This window comes from Pelecanus crispus, chromosome 4 (genome assembly GCF_030463565.1).
Source record: "Pelecanus crispus isolate bPelCri1 chromosome 4, bPelCri1.pri, whole genome shotgun sequence".
Taxonomy (NCBI): Eukaryota; Metazoa; Chordata; class Aves; order Pelecaniformes; family Pelecanidae; genus Pelecanus; species Pelecanus crispus.
In genome coordinates this window covers 27,816,351-27,833,221 of record NC_134646.1, presented here as the reverse complement: position 1 = coordinate 27,833,221, position 16,871 = coordinate 27,816,351, and the positions used below count along the sequence as shown (strand labels likewise).

At 40.9% G+C, this 16,871-nt stretch overlaps 1 protein-coding gene across 1 annotated transcript in view; it reads left to right on the top strand.

Annotated features, from left to right (window-relative positions):
• Window positions 1–16,871, top strand: part of MCUB (mitochondrial calcium uniporter dominant negative subunit beta) — a 52,873-nt gene that overhangs the window by 35,817 nt on the left and 185 nt on the right. Inside the window, exons 2-7 of the mRNA XM_075709501.1 lie at window positions 7,684–7,759; window positions 8,043–8,213; window positions 12,852–12,956; window positions 13,187–13,347; window positions 14,201–14,404; window positions 15,815–15,931. Of these exons, the coding sequence (XP_075565616.1) occupies window positions 7,684–7,759; window positions 8,043–8,213; window positions 12,852–12,956; window positions 13,187–13,347; window positions 14,201–14,404; window positions 15,815–15,931 (834 nt within the window). The remainder of the gene's footprint in view (window positions 1–7,683; window positions 7,760–8,042; window positions 8,214–12,851; window positions 12,957–13,186; window positions 13,348–14,200; window positions 14,405–15,814; window positions 15,932–16,871) is intronic.

The following is a 16,871-nucleotide window of genomic DNA, read 5'->3' as shown; positions in this document are numbered from 1 at the left end:
TTGGGAAGAACAGCAACTTTCAGACAACTAGATGTTATTGAAACCAGATGAAGATGCAAGATTTCTAGTACTGTAAAACCTTAGACTCAGAGAAGATTTTAGATCTGCTTCTCTTTGTAGGAAGGGAAGGAGAAGGTTTGATAAAATAATAAAACACAATTCTTGGTGTTCCTCCTAACAATGCACTTGGGCCTACATGATTGTCTTGTTTTTAGGCCTGTCCTTACGCTTGCTTGGAAGTCTGCTGGCTTTGAAAAGCAAGGATTATCTGTACCTTCAGAGTAGTCCCCAGAAGACACTGCAGGCAGATGATGTCAGCTGGTGTTCATCCTTCTCCTATCCTCAGCACTTCCTGGTGTTGCTTCTTTGCAGTGAGCGGTCACTGTTACTAAATCATGCTTTTGGATAGAGGAGGGTGAGGCTTAATTTCAGCCTGCTTTAAATGTCGGTGTTTTCAGCATCTGTTTTTATGGCTCATAAAACCGGTATGGATGCTAATCCACGTGCTTCCCTAGATACACGGAGGTCTGCGTCCTCAGCTGCCTGGTGGAGAGTCTGATGACCTCGGTGACATACAATGTGAGAAGAGGATCTGTACTCCCTGTGATCATCCGTGAGAACAGCTTGTCTCCCCTACCTGCAGGTGCTGAGTGGGAGGGGTTGTAGGGAGGAAGAGTTTGGGCAGGGAATGGGTGAGAGAGCACGAAGGAATAGTGAGTGCAAGTCAAGCGGAGGATGTTCACTTGCTCAGTGGAGGGTGGATGGAAGATCTCCCTGGTGAAGCCCTGCTGCCGTGGAGGATTTGACCAGCTGGGCCTTCATAAAGAGGTTCTTGGTGGGCAGTCGCCTCAGTGTGCGTCCCATCACATCTGTCGTTTTGGTCACTGGTAGTGTTTGTCTGGCAGCTTAAATCTAGTGCCAGCTGTTCTTGGAACCTGAGCAGATGCAGGAAATGAAAGATCATCAGAGATGATAAAGGCACAAAGAACAACAGGCACATGAAACCAAACTTTTGATCGTTTGGGCTTTTTTTTTTTAATTTTTTTTTTATTTTTGTGCTGTAAGGCAAGTAAGTTTTGAAGGAAAGCCACATGAATGCTGTATTGCTCTTGCTTCTTCAGGATCACTGGAACATGCATACTCATGTTGAAACTACTGTGTTGCTGAAGAGACCTCTTGGTTACCTTTTTAAACTTTGATTTGTACTGAGGAAGGGGTTAAAAATACTGTGGATTTTGAATAAGCTGCAGGGTTGAAATGTAAATATGAAAATGTTGCAGTGCAGTTCTTGTAGTGCCCTATGGAGCAGCTGCAAGAAGGTATTCACCGCATGGTCCATACTGAGACAGGAAAGCTGTGTCTCAGGAAAATAAGAAAATCTGTCTTTTTTTTTTTTTTTTTTTTTTTTTTTCTCTAGGAAAGAGAAATATATCCTGAATGCCCCCAAGCGTCAGAAGTATCTTCCTGGGCTAAAACTGTTACTAAGTATAGGCATATTATGGCAGAATGAGTGATGTGTCTGTTGCAGGGGTTTTGTGTGTTTAAGCTGGGCTTCCAGAAGATGTTGCTAAATCTGAGTGATGTGCCTCGAAGCTGCTGTTTGTATTGAGGCTGTTGTTGCATGATTATCTAAATAGGCTCTAGGACCAGTGGAGAAACAATTAAAATCCTTTCAGTGTAAGCAAAGATAAATTACTGAAAAGTTAATGAGAGAAAGTGTTTCTGTAGCTCAGATGGGCACTTGTAAGATGATTGTAGGCGGTTGTTGATGTCTTATTTTCCTACTCATGTGGGATTGCTTATAAAAACAGCACAGAAATTTAACAGCAGGTATCTCCAAAATGGCCTTGGTGACTCATTTTAAAAAGGGAAATACCTTATGTGTAGTTATCGTAAAATTGGTCTAAATACTGATTCATTTTTGGTATTCTTGGTTGTGCAAGATCTGCAACTCAGTAGACTGTGACAGCACCTGCTTTTTTTCCTCCTTTCTCTTGGTTTTAAACCTTTCTGAAATGTCTGTAGATAGTTTATTCTGAAATTGCAGATTGTTACTCCATAATTAATTAACTGCTCGGTTCGTTTTCCTTGGAGAATCAGATGGGAGCTGACATCACTCATGCAGAGAACTTCTAGGTGTGATTATTAGAGATAGAAAAACATATAAGTCAATATGGAAAATATAAATAGCTATTTACAGTATGTGCCCTCACTGAACAGTGGCTAACACCTACCTGCCCTCATTTTCCTCCTGCTCCAGACAAGCAAGCAGCATCTAGAGAGGTGACCTATCTTGCCCCCTCCTTCACAGGCTGGGCAAGATCAGCATGTGGGGAGAACAATGCATACCAGGGAAGTTGGCTCATCTAGTGACACTTAGAAATAGAGGCCCCAAAGTTCATTTTTAGGCATTGCAAGTACTAGTTTCCCCCATGATTTTTCTCCCTTCTGTTCTCTGCCCCAAGTCCTTCTCCAGCAGCCATGTGAAGGGAGCTGTACCAGGTGTTGGAGGATGACTCCAGGAGATGAGCTCTTCTCTCCTGCGAGGGAAAAACTGTAACATTATATTACTGTTGAAAAGCACACTGCAAGATACATTTAATTAGAGTGTGTTTTGCTGCAGTATAATTAAAATAAGGGTAAAAAGCTTATGCTTAGTGGAGTAGTGTGTTTTATTATTGTGTGTTTCTATTTCAGATTCCTATCATTGCCTTAGAGAGAAGGAAATGAGAATATGTAAAACCATAGCATTCATAGTAACAGTCTGCAGTAATAATTTTTTGTGAAGGCTGCTTATGAGTTTGACCTCAGGCATTATCGACAGCGTCTCACGTTAGAGGAATATAATACTTCAGTTGTAGTATTTGCATGGCACTTCAAGAAGAGCACAGACAGAGTTGAGCTGACTGTCTTTTTGTTGGAATGAAGCGCTTTCCACTAAAAAATGCAAAGTAACGGGGACTTGAATGTTGGAGGAGCATTACATTATTTTTGCTGTTGAAATAACAAACCAAAACTACTGAATCTTCTGAGATTTATATAAGCAAAGTCAGAACAGTTTTAAATATGCGATTGTTGGCTAACTGCATTTTGATTCAGATTTTTTTACAGTATTTTGGTATGGCAAGTCAAAATTAAATAAATCAACTAAGTGTCAAAGACAGTAATTCCATGCTCTCAGAATGTCTCCTAATGATGTATTTTTGTAGAATTCCTTTTTAAAGGTCACTTTTTCGTAACAAAAATATTTTTACTTCTTGCTCTCTCCCTTCCCACCCACATTACAATTTTCCATGGAACAGAAGTTATGGTTCCTGATGAGGATTCTGTTTGCATAGAGAGTGCTGAAGAAGACCAGAGGCTTTCATGCAGCCTCATATACTAACGGTGATACCAATTTCTTACACATAACTGGTCAGACATAAATGTGACCTTAAGTTTGCAACAACAATCACTCAGCGTCATAAGAGATTGCTTATTTGGAACAGCTAACTCCAGAAAGTGCAATGTAGGTAGGTTCAGCGGTTTGCCACTCTCAAAACTGAAAAATGCAGTGTTGCTCCTCCTGTGTCTCCCACCCCCCATGTCTGGCTGCCTAGTTTTCCAGCTCAGTTATGCTGCTAAATTAGTCCCTAAAGCTGTGCTGTAAACCAGATCATTGAAATTTCCACTCTGACTTTAACAGTGGCAACTTCTCTGTTATTAGAGACAGGAGGTACCCTTAAGTGGGGAAGTGCTTCTTTAAACTGGATACATATTTTCTGTTTTACACCAACTGGTATTTTTTTAATGAAATATATTGGATTATTTTTATCACAGTTGTCACTCTGTGCCTTAAATTCTCACGAGTTTTCATGCCCAGAGTCCATGCCTTGAACTGAGTCAAGAGATCTAGGTCACTGTGGCTGACTGCTGCTCCCAGGTGTTTTGTGTTAGGAAGCAAACACAGCTGAGGGAGAAAGGGTGTTTCACAGCTAAATGCTGTTCACAAGCCTTTGGCCCAATTCCAGAATATAGTTGTGATTACATTAGAGGTGTTTTAGCCAGATGTCCTGCCACGTGTGTGTTGGAGTTGCAGAAAGATGTAGAATAGCTTTCTTTAGCCTTTGTGTGGTTAGATGAATTAGCCAAAAGATGCGTGTACTGGCATATTAAAGAGTCAGTAGTATGTTGTTGTCCTTACAGTATCTCTGTTACCTGGAAATAAAGCTCCCGAAACCAAAAATGGTTTTGAAAGGAGATATTGCTTTATTCTGCGCAGGGTGCAAGGTGGAAGAATTCCACAAATCAAGCACACCAAGTTCGGATTCTATTCCCTTATTTATACATTGAATATACAATCTCCACACCTTTCTAATACATAGTCATTAACCTGTCTTCGTGCGCTCATCTTCATTGGTTAACAGTTTACTCGCATAGTCTTCAAAGCTATAGTGTCTTTTTAATTCACTGCGCTTGTGCAGGAGGAGTGTGGGGAGGTACTTGCTTCAGTCCTTAATCAGGTTGGTGGTCACGATCTCCCCCTGCCCGAATTACCTCTTACCCAATTTCTCCTATTCTGTTCATGCCCATTTGTTTTACCGTCCCCTTATCTTTGAAGGTCAGCAACCAGCCGCTTAGCCATCCCACCTTTCTCCTTCAGTATAGCAAAATAAGCATTACTTCACTACTACTCAAGGACTATATTTCATTAGTATAACAAGATCTACTGCTTAAAGGCAACATCTGAAAGTTGAAGTTGTGATGCAGTTAATTCAGGATACGTTCCTTCTATTCCAGCTCTCACTGATGTTACCGTGAGGGCAGTCTCATTGGTTTGGTCCTGTAGTTTAAGTCTTCCTTTTAGCTGTGGTGGTTGCTGACTTTGGTTTTTTTTCCAGTGGCAGGGTAGGGATCATTCCAAGCACCTCGAAAGGGGCACAGTGATTTGGCTGCAGGGTGCAAGCTAATGGTTTAATAACTTCACTGAAACTAGAGGTTTAAATCTGGAAACATAGGGAGAAAGTTAACTCAGCCCTTCATGCTTCTCAGCTAATCAACCTAGGAGCTTGTACAGAAAGAGTTCATTATTTGGAACTCAGTTAAACTCCATGGCTCAGTGGCTTTTGCTTTTCTTATACTTCACATATTCTTTGCAGGTGATTTTAATGGCTAGGCTGCATTAACAGACAATCTAAAAAAGAAAGAAAAAGCTTCAGTATATAGACATTTTTCAATGGCTCATGAATGGTAAATGTTGAAGTCTAAAGAATAATAGAATCAAATACCTTAAGATCTTATTTCAATAAATGGAATTTAATATAATAAATATTAACTTAATATATTTAATATATTGAAATAGTTTAACATATTAATATATATTAATTGTTGAATGCATTGTTCCCTCCATAAGCAAAGTAGATACCCAAATTCACCAAAACAGGGCTCTGAGCAACCTGATCTAGTGGATGGTATCCCTGCCCATGGCAAGGGGGTTGGAACTAGATGATCTTTAATGTCTCTTCCAACCCAAACCATTTTATGATTCTATGATTAACAAAAAAAAAAAAAAAAAAAAAAAAAGGAACCTTCCAGTACAAGCATGGAGCAGTTCTGTGCCTGGGGTGCGTTGAAGGATAGGTATCGAAATATTAATTGCAAAGTTACCTATCAGGTGTCTGTAAAAGAAAAAATTTAGTTCCTTAAATATATCCCTCAGAAGAAATAACACGGTTGTTGTTAGATTCAAGTCTACTGGGTGTTACCGTGGACTGTTCTAATCGGTTTCAGGGTCTTTCATGGAAAAAGACATCACATGTTGAATGTTGTGTCCCTATACTGCTAGGCTGTGTATTTCTAAATGTTTTGTCATGTAGTTGCGCCTTGTAGGTGGGGTGAGAACCGGTGAGAGCTGGGCTGTGTGTCATGCTCAGCTCCAGGGAAAGTCTCTTGCTCTGCTGGAGAAACAAACAAGTTACTGCATGTGTCCTAGCTCTGGGTGGCCATTTGGCATTCCTGCACTCCCAGTGTCTCCCCCCAACCCCGCTTTTTTTTTTTTTTTTTTTTGACAACGCTCTTGTGTTTAAGGTGTTTTGCTACTTAGTCTAGGTTTCTGAGTGCCTTTCATGCCTGAAGATTACAATACACAAATTTCATGGTGTTGGAAACTCCCAGTGTGATTCATTTTATTTTTCTTTAAATCCTGAAAAGTACATGTTCCAGGTAGAAAGCTAGGACAAGGTCAGCATCTTTGAAACAAACATTTATTTTTTACAGGTGAATTCTTTATTTAACCTAATAGGATATTCCTATCCAGACAGTCAAGCTTGTGATTCTTTACAGACAAATAAATCACGTGCATGTGGTGAGCAGTGCTTGGCATACTGAATGGGCAGAGGCCTCTTGCATTTGTAGCTTTCCTTTCCTGCCTTGTTGAAGGTTAGCTTGCAGACTATGAAATGTTTTGGCCTTCGGAAAGATGAGCTATAAAGCTCACCAGAGGGAGAGTCGGTCATTGTCATCTCTCCCCACATTGTTCTGCACTTCCCCCAGCTATCATATTTCAAACCCTATGCCTTGGTCCAGCCCATGCACAATTTTTGTAACCAGCTTAGTTAGGGATGTGATTTCCCTTCCTACTTCTGCCTGTTACACTTAGTTTATAGCAGTAATGCCTGCTTTGTGGGAGTCACTGCAATAAAATGGTTCCTCTCCTTGTGCAGGGGGACTAGCTGTAGAAGCAGAGTACTTCTGTGTCGGAGTAGTTGCATCTTCCATGGGGTAGCTGGACTGCTTTAAGTACATGGGTCTAATCAGAGCAGTTTGTCTTCTGTTTTGACATGGCCATGTCAAAGCATCATGATGGTTCTCACCAGTGTCCCTGGAAGGGATGGGCTTGGGTGTGTGACCATGCAGGTTCAAAAACCTGCTGTCAGCACTGTCCCAAGGCATAGGGCATTCTTATTGCATCTGCGCCTGCCTCCTTCGATGTGGTGCCAGAGGCTGGTGGCGTGGTTAGTTGCAGCAGCATCTCAGCTGCAGTTGAAGCAGCCTTTGAGATTTAAAAAATAAAAATAAAATACCTTCCATACTTTGGCAAGCTGCGTTGTTGTTAGTCTTTTAACCCCCCAAATGTCAATAGTTAACTTTTGGTATATGGTACATAATTACGAAGCAAAGGGGAGTGACCTCAGACTGCATTTTATTTGAGATTATGAAGAGTGCCATTCTGTTTATAATTCAGCAGTAAAAGACTTCACTGAAGCCATGCATGCAAGTTTTAAGTTACACTGCAGAACTGCTGCAGAACACTTCTGCCTGCAGGTGCCAGGACATAGAGGTCTTTCAAGCAGCTGTTTTTGGGGTAGAGGAGGGGGCTTATTTTAAGAGTTGCATGAAGCACTTCAGAAACACTACAATTTTTTTCCTTCCTTTCCTTCCCCTTTTTCCTTATTTCCACCACGATAGACAAAAAGTTAAACTATGGGCAATACCTTAATACCCTTGGCAACGTTTATGCTTTCTATAAGGATGGTTCTGTCTTCTAAATAGAAATCGGTAAGCGAGGGTTTTTTCTTCAGAAGGACACCTGTGCTCTCAGATCACACAAAAGCAGATCACTGGGACAGGCTGGGTACTGCGTTTGACCAGCTAAATCTTGCATCCTAACCTTTCTAGAGCAACCTCCCTGTGTCTGTGCTGCAGGTGCGGCTGTGGAGGCACGCCGGAGCATGGAGGAGCGGGGAAGGAGCACCTTACAGCACGCTGGTGCCATCTGACGGTAAGCTCGCCCAGCGGGTTTTCCCCCTTCCCATCCATGTCAACAAGCTTTTCATTTATTTTGTGGGAGTAGGGTGAGATGACATTAGTTGCATGTCATATCTATCTATCTATCTATCTATCTATCTATCTCTCCCAGAAATAGAAGTACTATGCTCAGTAAAGAAATCTGGAATGGTTTGTGTGGTTTTCTTTATTCATCTTGTGTTTTACAAATAGCTTTTAAATTAAACTACAACTTACGATATGACTTTTTCACTTGTTTTCTTTTCTGATCTCCCCAGAAGTAACTGTTATTCACAGACACGGTCTTCCTGTAGTAACTCTTACGCTGCCCACAAGAAGTGAACGCTGTCAGTTTGCTGTTAAGCCAATGGTGACCACCGTAGGGGCATTCCTGCAGGATGTGCGGAGAGAAGATAAAGGAATTGAGAAGGCAGAAGTCTTTGCAACAGGTATCTTGCATTTCTGTCGTTCCTCAGAAAGAATACGTTCCTTTTCAAATGGACTGTACTTCTCTCCTGAAGCACGAGTTCAGTCCTCCATCAGGTTTCGCATTGTTGCTGTTGGGGTAATTCTTGAATGCTTCTGGGGTTTATTGGTGTTTCAATTTAATATCTGAGTCCTCTTGGAAAGGCTGATTAAAAATGCAAAATTGGACATATTACTGTAACCTTAGTTAGTGTCCTCTATTATATTTTTCAGGTAGCTTCTCTTTGTAATGCTGTCTTTAAATAAGTGCCTCTCTTCTGGTTTCCTTGATACCTTTTTCCTTCCTTGTCCTCCATGATCATTTTTAAAGACAACCAGTCGGGCTCTTTCATGTGATGTCTGCCAGTTGTTCAGTGTTACCCCAAGCTGGAAGAATCAGTTTGCCTTACTACAAACTTGAACTCATATGGAAAACTTACTAAGAGCTAAGCAATGAGATACTGTGTGCAATGATAAAGGGTAGTTTTTTTGAGACTTCGGGGAGGTTTCATTTATGAGCTGGAGTATAGTACTTCGGGGCCCTTGGGTTGAAAAGAAGAAGCTATACTGAAATGTTAGCATTACCGTGGTCTTTCCTCCTTGTAGCATACTGTTTATCCCATTGTCCCAAGTCTTCAGGTATTTTTCTCAAGCTCTGCTCACTGTTTTCATGTATTTTGTCTCTTTGGTCTGCCTGTTGATAAAAGCTAACATCCAGTTAGTTAAACTGGTTTTTCATTTTATTTCCAAGACAACTTGGTTTGTATTTTGGCAGTGCTTTGTAGTTTTTTCACAGCAATTCTGAAAAGTCTTGTGACCCCTGTCCTGGTTCTAGAGAAGGACTCAATCTCAAAAAGCAGTGCTTTGTAGTTTTTCCACAGCAATTCTGAAAAGTCTTGTGACCCCTGTCCTGGTTCTAGAGAAGGACTCAATCTCAAAAGTGGAACCGAGATGTAGCTTTCTTGTCTGAATCTGGTAGAATAGGTACTTGAATTTGGCTAACTGAAAGCATCTATTTCTTCCCTTCCCCTCTCCCCCCCTAGAAAGAAAGGAAGGAAGGAAGGATAGCTACATCCCTGTAGAAAGATTTATTTTCCATCAGGTAACACATAAACAGAAGAAAGGATGGGGTCAAGGAAAGTTGGTCTAAAGGTTCATAACTGGGTACATTCGTAATGTTCCCTTTCTTCCTGGTTGATATTGCAGAGGGCTGCAGGGACTTTTAAAGGAACTGAAAATAGACTGATGCTCCTAGAAGATCAGGAAGCCACAGATCTAGGAGAAGCTGCTTTAGTTGCCTTTGAGAGCACATTTATTAAAACAGAAAAATACCCCATAAAGCAATATATTTGTATCCTCTAGAGCAATGGAGATGTGATCTGTGTGGATCCCAGTGTGTGCATGAGCTTCATGTACACAGGAACTTTCAGGTTGTTTTTTTTAATGCTATGTCTTCTAGGCAGCAAAGGTAAAAATTCTCTTGAAAAAGATAATTTTCTAAGAGACTCATGTCTTCAGAAGCCACTGTAACAAATGGTCATTGCCAGCAGCTTGCCTTCCTCTTAACATGGAATTTTTCACTAAAAAGGATTTCTTACTGGGGTGAGGCAGGGCTAGCCAAGAACATGTGCCAGCAAACAGTTAACCTCTGAGTACTTACTGCTATCTGTGCAGAGACACCCATGACAGAGGTATTTGTGATTCACTGCTGAATCCCGTTCTTCTGTGGTATGTCAGCAGAAGCTAACTACTCATTCTGCTTAAGTGCGAATACTGGTCACTTGTGAAGCATAAGATAATTTCTGTAAGAAACCTTCAAGTCTGTCATTTTTGGCATGGACGGGCAGCAGGTTCCACAGTGATAAGGAATTTGGGCTGTTTTCACCTAGTCTCATCTGTTTAACCACCATCCTGTCCCATCCCTCCCCTCCACTGTGAAATAGAAACATTGTCTGCCTTCATTAAAACAGTGACTGTTAAACAGTTCTCTGCTCTGTATTTTTCAAGTGCTGGGCAGCTGTAATGTTAGACAGCTTAGATGTTTAATTTATTAGGGAACTGATACTGTAAAGAGAAACTATAGGTCAAGTACTGACATTTGAATTTGAACATTTATTATTAAAGAAAAATTATGAAGCCTTGATTTAGTGCAGACACTTCTGTGTCATTTAGCCATTAAATGAAACCCAACCTTAACTGAAAGCATTAATGCTGTGTGTAATGACTCACTTCAATTTTCTGTGGATTTTGGTTCTGCAAAACTTCTGTAGACAAAAAATGGCCCTTGGTCCACACTTGGAACACTTGTGCTTAGGTATAGGAGGGAAAGCAGCCTTTTGCTGAAAACCTGTGGGGAATTTTCTAAAATAAAAACACCTCCCTTCCCCCAAAACTTTCCTACTTTTCAGTTAATGAAAGGTTGGACAGGTTAATAAGTTGGTGTTGTATAGCATCCAGAACAAAGACCCTGTCTGGCACTTCTGTTGAAAAGCATTTTTTGCTTAAATATCACTTTATAAATGTCACCTTAATAATTTACATGCAAATGAGCTTTGATGTTCTATTACACTGTTTAAAAAACAAAAAAAAAAAGATAAATGAGTGGATAGGCACAGTAAAATCAGATTTTGGATTGAAAGTGACAGCCTTCCAGGTTTGCTTTTGCTACCCACACAGAGTGGGTCAGGGAGCCAGCTGGTGTGTTAGCTCATGGAGTTCAGTAGTCTCAGCCTCAGCAGATGGGGCCTGAGAACAGAGTTCCAGTGAACAAATAATTGTAGGTGTGGGGTTATCTATGGTGCCTTTCTGTAGTGGGCATGTGGGGACAGATGGAGGAGCTGGGGCAGTAGCACTGTGACAAATATTTACATACAAAAATCTATATATTTTGTAATCTGATCATTATTCATCTCAGGAGTAAAGCTGCTGTTTTTCACCACTGCCCACCCCTTGGCAGGGGCAGGGGAAGACACCCTTTTTATGTATAGGAAATGAAGACCAGGTCAAACAGCTATGGTGAAGCAGCTGCTCTGTGGCTTTTGAACCCCCCCCATGCCACAGCAATGTGTCCAACAGCAATGGTGTGCAGCTCCAGGGGTTCTTGAGCCACCTGAACCCCCTGTGGGGGCTGGTTTTACTGGGTGGCTCTGGCATCTGCTGGGCTTGGGCCAGTGAGAGCTCCAGGGATCCACCATTACATGTTGCTGCTAATGGCTCCGGGAGCTCTTCTTCAGTGTCTTCAGCTCCCTGTGGGATGTCATGTGTTCCTTTGCATCTTAGCTGCGGTGAGGTGCGGTGGATGGTGAAATGAAGAGGAGATATGAAAGTAGGCAGGCAGGAAGAGTAATAATATACTAAAGAAAAGAGGTTATTTACAAATGTCAGGCCCCTTTAAACAGAGACAAAAAGCAGAGATGAGAGAAAATAGATCTTTTACGTTTCAGCAGAGGTTTTAGATTACATCTGCCTTTGTGTGTTGAATGTAAAATAGGAAGGGATCCATTTCTCATTTGGATGCAGCTATTTTTCCTGTTGTTGAAGAAATCAGAAATGTTGCCAGAGTACTAACCTTGCAAGATCTGCTGTGTTGAGAGTGTCCTGGGAAGAGCTGCAGTATGTCCATGCTGTTGGGTGAGAGCCTTTTTATATATTGAAGTTGTGGTCCATCTACCAGTGTCAAATCTTTTCTAAGCCCTAGGCAGACACAGATAACTGCCTTTTGGGTGAAAGGACCTTTGGCAAAGAAAAATGGTAAGAGAGGGAATGAAACCAAGGAAAAAATATAAAAGCAGCATAAAATCTTCAATAACCAGCTTTCCTGATTGAATGTCACAGTTGCCTCCTTGTCTCTGATTTTAAGTCATTGAGAATAGATAAGGTTTTTTTTTTTTTTCTCAGCCTGTTCTCTGTGTTGCTGATGAGGTAGCATTAATGTAAATTTTTGCATAAAAAAGAAAAGTAGATCAGGGTTTTCCAGACCTTTTTAGACTAATGCCTCTGTGGCTCCTGGTCTGCCTTGTACTGGACAGTGTACTTCTTGTCTACTTCTTAACTCCCAGGCACAACTGATACTGAAACAGAGTGATTGCAAGTACCATTAATAAAAATCTGAACACCATTCCTGACAAGAATTGCTCCTTTTGACTTAGAAGAGCTTGTTTAAAGAAAGATGTAAATCTATAACTGAAGATGAGGTCTTTGAAGGTCTTCTACTTTGCCAAAACCCTTTGTCCTAGTGAAGATGCAAACCTGTGTGTGGACGGAGAAACAAAAATGCAGACCTTTATGTTGCAATTTGTTGCTGTTTTATGCAAGACTTCTTTTTCCTCTGCCCTCCCCTTCCCAGTGGGTCAATACTAGTCATAATTTTGACACAAGAAAATGCAAGTCTGCTCGTAGTAGTGGCAAGTTGGAACGACACTGCTAGAGAAAGCATTCAGGCACACACTCTGCATTCGTGTGTTCCTCCTTACTTTTTAGTATCAGTTACCAGATTTACTAGAAGTACAGTGCCTTTCCAAACATTATTAATGAAGAACTCTACCACTTTTCCAAAGGGACATCAGCTAATGTTTAAGATTCTTTATGATAAATGATTTGGAACTTAAATCTTTCTTCTGCAGATGGTAGCAAGGTCTGTGATGCAACGTTGATGGAGGTCCTATTGATGAATGACTTTAAACTTGTCATCAACAACACAGCATACAGTGTGTCACCTCCTGTAAAAGGTAAGAGCAATGCTTAATAACTCTGATTATCTCACTTCATCAAGTGAAAGGCATGGGAAGTCTCAGAAAACTGGAACCTGTCTGGAGAAAGGAATTAATCGTTTTTGGTTTTGTTTTTTTTTTTTTTTTTTACCATTGAATAGTCCTGCTTTTTGGGGTTGGAGGTGGGGAGAGAATGAAGGAGGGTAGGTTCTTGAAATGTTTTGTATGACAAACATTTTTCTTTTTAGAGAAGCTGAGTAGTGAGCATGCTACTGAAATGGAAGATATCAAATCATTGGTTCACAGACTGTTTGTGGCTCTACACTTAGAAGATCACCAGATCAGGAAAGAGAGGGAATTGCTACAGAAACTAGACCATCTGAAAGAAGAGCTGCTGCCTCTTGAACAGGTTGGAAAGTGGGATTGCTTTTTGTTTTTTTTTTTAAAAAAAAAAAACCTCAAAAGTATTTCCTTTCATCAGGAGTAAGTCCTGTGATAGAAGAAAATCAGCATGAATGGCTAGGGAGTGTCTGGGTTTATTGTTACGCAAATGAGGGTCAATTCAAATATAATTCAAATTATTTTCAATTCAGTTCTTTTCCCTCCTATTATGCACAATGCCCTGGGTAGAAACCACACCACCTGGAGAAAGCTGTCATGAACAAGCCTCAGTATGACTAGTATTGGTATTGAAAGTCCTCTTAGTCACCTGTTGCTCTATGAGTTCTCAATACCCATTACAGAAAAAACAGTAAGAGAGGTAGAAATCATCTGTGGATTAGGCTAAGGTTTTCTATATCACCAAGGCAGCAAGGCAAATTGTTTGGACTAATCGTTGCCATAATCCAAGAAGGGAAGGTACAAAAGTTGGCAGAGTAAGCCAACCCAGCATGAGGGGAGGAAGCCAGAAAAAGCCTGGCAAGGTGGACAAACTTTTCCTTGGCTTCAGACCTGCTTTGTGAGGACCAGCCTCAGCGTTAACCAGAGCTGCCTTGAATGGTAAATGCAAATCCAGTAGACATAAATCCCTAGTAGTGGGAAGGGGAGATGAAAAGCAGCATTTCTTGGTGCACAACAGTCAGGAGATCTGGTTGCCCTTGGATTTCAGTCCTTTTCTTTCTTGGCAGGATTAAGTCCCTAAGAGGAGTCAGTAAAAGATCCTGAAAAAGGCTCTAGCCCAGCAGGAGAAAACATAGTTGAGGAGCCATTCAGTACTTGCACTGTTGTTTGCTTGAACAGTTTTCTATATTTTTTTTCCTTAGATGAAAGCCAGAATCACGGACAGTGCAAATGCAAAGACCTCCAGGCTTCTATGGGTTGGCTTAGCTCTGATGTCAACACAGGGGGGAGCATTGGCGTGGCTCACGTGGTGGGTCTATTCATGGGACATCATGGAGCCAGTCACATACTTCATCACTTATGGGAGTGCCATGGCTTTCTATGCCTACTTTGTTCTTACTAAACAGGTAAGTCCTCATTTTGTAAATGTCTGGAGTATGGTGAGGGAGGAAAACTGACTCTGAATATCACAATGTTTGGGCTCTGATGAAAATATAATTCAATTGCCATCAGATAGGGACTTGTTTGATCCCCAGTGGGGCAGGCTACAAACATTACATTATGCGAAGTCGAGCCAGGTACTGTTACATGTGAACTGCAGGCCAGCTGCTGAGCAGAACTACTGTCTGTAAGATTTCATAACCTAGGGAATGAAAAGGGATGAAAGAAGTCTCTCCTTTTATTTTAAATTTTTGTAGATCACTTTGAATAGTAAATCGCACCTTGCTCATTGCTGTAAAGGGAGAGCAACTAGTAGTGCTGTGCCAGTTTGTGAACACTGCCTTACAGCAGGCCAGGAAGCAAATCACTGAACAGTAGCTTTTATTTGCCTGAGTTTACATATTAACAGTGTAGGGTGCCAAACAGTTTGGAAATCTGGCAGTTCCATTATTGAAATATACCTAATTTAGTGCCTGAAAAAAAGTTATTACTTTGTTCTGCATAATCTGACTGCTTTTCCTTGACTTTGAATGAATGGAGATAAATCTAGGACAGCTGAAATGGGGCAGAAACAGGCTTTGTCTAGAAGAAAAGATTTTGCTGAGTAACAAAAAACCAGATCTTAACTGAGCTGCGCAATACAGACTTGTCCTGAAGTCCTGTAAGACCTCAAGGAATGTTTCTTTTTCCTGTTTTCACTCTCTACTTTACTCCCAAAGTGGAAGTCTTGATGTCAAACTTTTTGTGATGCAAAACTCTTTTTGTTACGGAGGTATGTGGAAGAGTAGCCAACACTTCCTTCCATAATACCAGTGGATCTATAGACCTCGTGAGATGTCAGGTTCCTTTAGTGAATAGGGGAGATGTGTCTGTTTTTATGAATAGCTGGCTCTGAATGCAAGTTTTACTCCTTCTTACTGACTTCTTAGAAGGGCTAAGGCGTTTCTCCTTTTTGTATGTAAGTAGATAAAGAGATTACTGCTTGGCCTTCTTGAACAGCGGCTGCCACTGTTGCTTGAGACTTTCAAATAAGTCTTTGAGAAATAGTAGTTGAACTTTCTCTGACTCCTTGGAAGTAGTGTCCGTTGACTCAGGCAGCTCCGGTCATGAAGATCATGCTATGTCTTTATTATGATTGAAAATTCCTTTAGACACAATAGAAATTACTCCTACCATACGTCTAAAAGGCCCTTATGACCTATAAGGGCAAAACCTCATATGTAGCCTCTTAACAGAACATGTGTTGTGTGTTGAACTAGATAAATCTTCCTGAAACAGGCTGCATTTCTATTGAAAACTCATTTGTGCAGATAATCTTCTGACTTCTACACGGTTTTCTTGCTAACCCCAAATATGTGCCCTGCTTTCTTCACCAGGACTACATTTACCCTGATGCTAAAGACAGGCAGTTCCTCCACTACTTCTATCGGAAATCCAAAAACCAGCATTTTAATGTGGAACGATATAACAAGCTCAAAGAAGACCTAGCAGAGGTATTTAAATACAGTCCTTAAATAATGAGGTAGCCTCTGGGTTAAGATTTTTTTCAGTAAACTCTCAGCTAACAGAAAACTGACCTCAAGGTTTGTTACTTACATTCAAAACAGTGTATTGCTTATCAGCCAGTTTGAGCTGTTTAAATAGCCATACAGTGTTTGCCATTGATGTATAAACTACTTCAGTAAGTCATGAGAAAGGGAGACCTTCATGAATTTAATTTAAAACAAGTAAGTCAGTTTATCAGCCCTGCACATCGATTTTGTGCATACTCGAATATGTTGCATTTTTGGCCACTTTAATAGAATAGCTGTATTGCTTTTGGAGACAGTGTGTTTGCTGCACTGCTGTGGTAACACACTCTTCTCCCTTCCTTGGAAGGAACTGTCTTGCAGAGTTCAGCATTTGACAACTTAATCCTATTCCTCAGGTAAAAGGCTTAGATTTCCATCTAGTCACCCATATTCTGTAAAAGGTGGTGGTGTGTGTGCCCGGGAGAACCTTTGTAATCTTCATGAATAAATGTAGCAGAGCCTACTCCTCAATTCTTACTACCCCATTCCACCTCCCCAGCCCTGTGTTCAGTTGTCTCATAAAAGAAAATTGAAAATACCCCTAATTTTAGTTTAAGACCTGTGGTTCAGGGTATCATTTCATGAGCCACATTTGGCATAAGCTAGATGCTTTTTCAGTAGCCTTTGAGTATGAATTTTGTAATTGTAATTTCAAGAAAATACTACTTCAGGGTGTGGGTGAGTGGGTGGATGGGCAGGGCACATGCTTCTCTCTGGAGACTGGCTGAATGGCCGGAGCAGGTCTGTAAATGTTCAGTGTCCTCCATTTGATTAGTTTGGTTTCTTGCGTAAGACCAATGCCTTCTGAGAAAGGACAGATACTGGATGTGTGAAAGAGGAGAAGAAAACGGAGGGCTGCTGA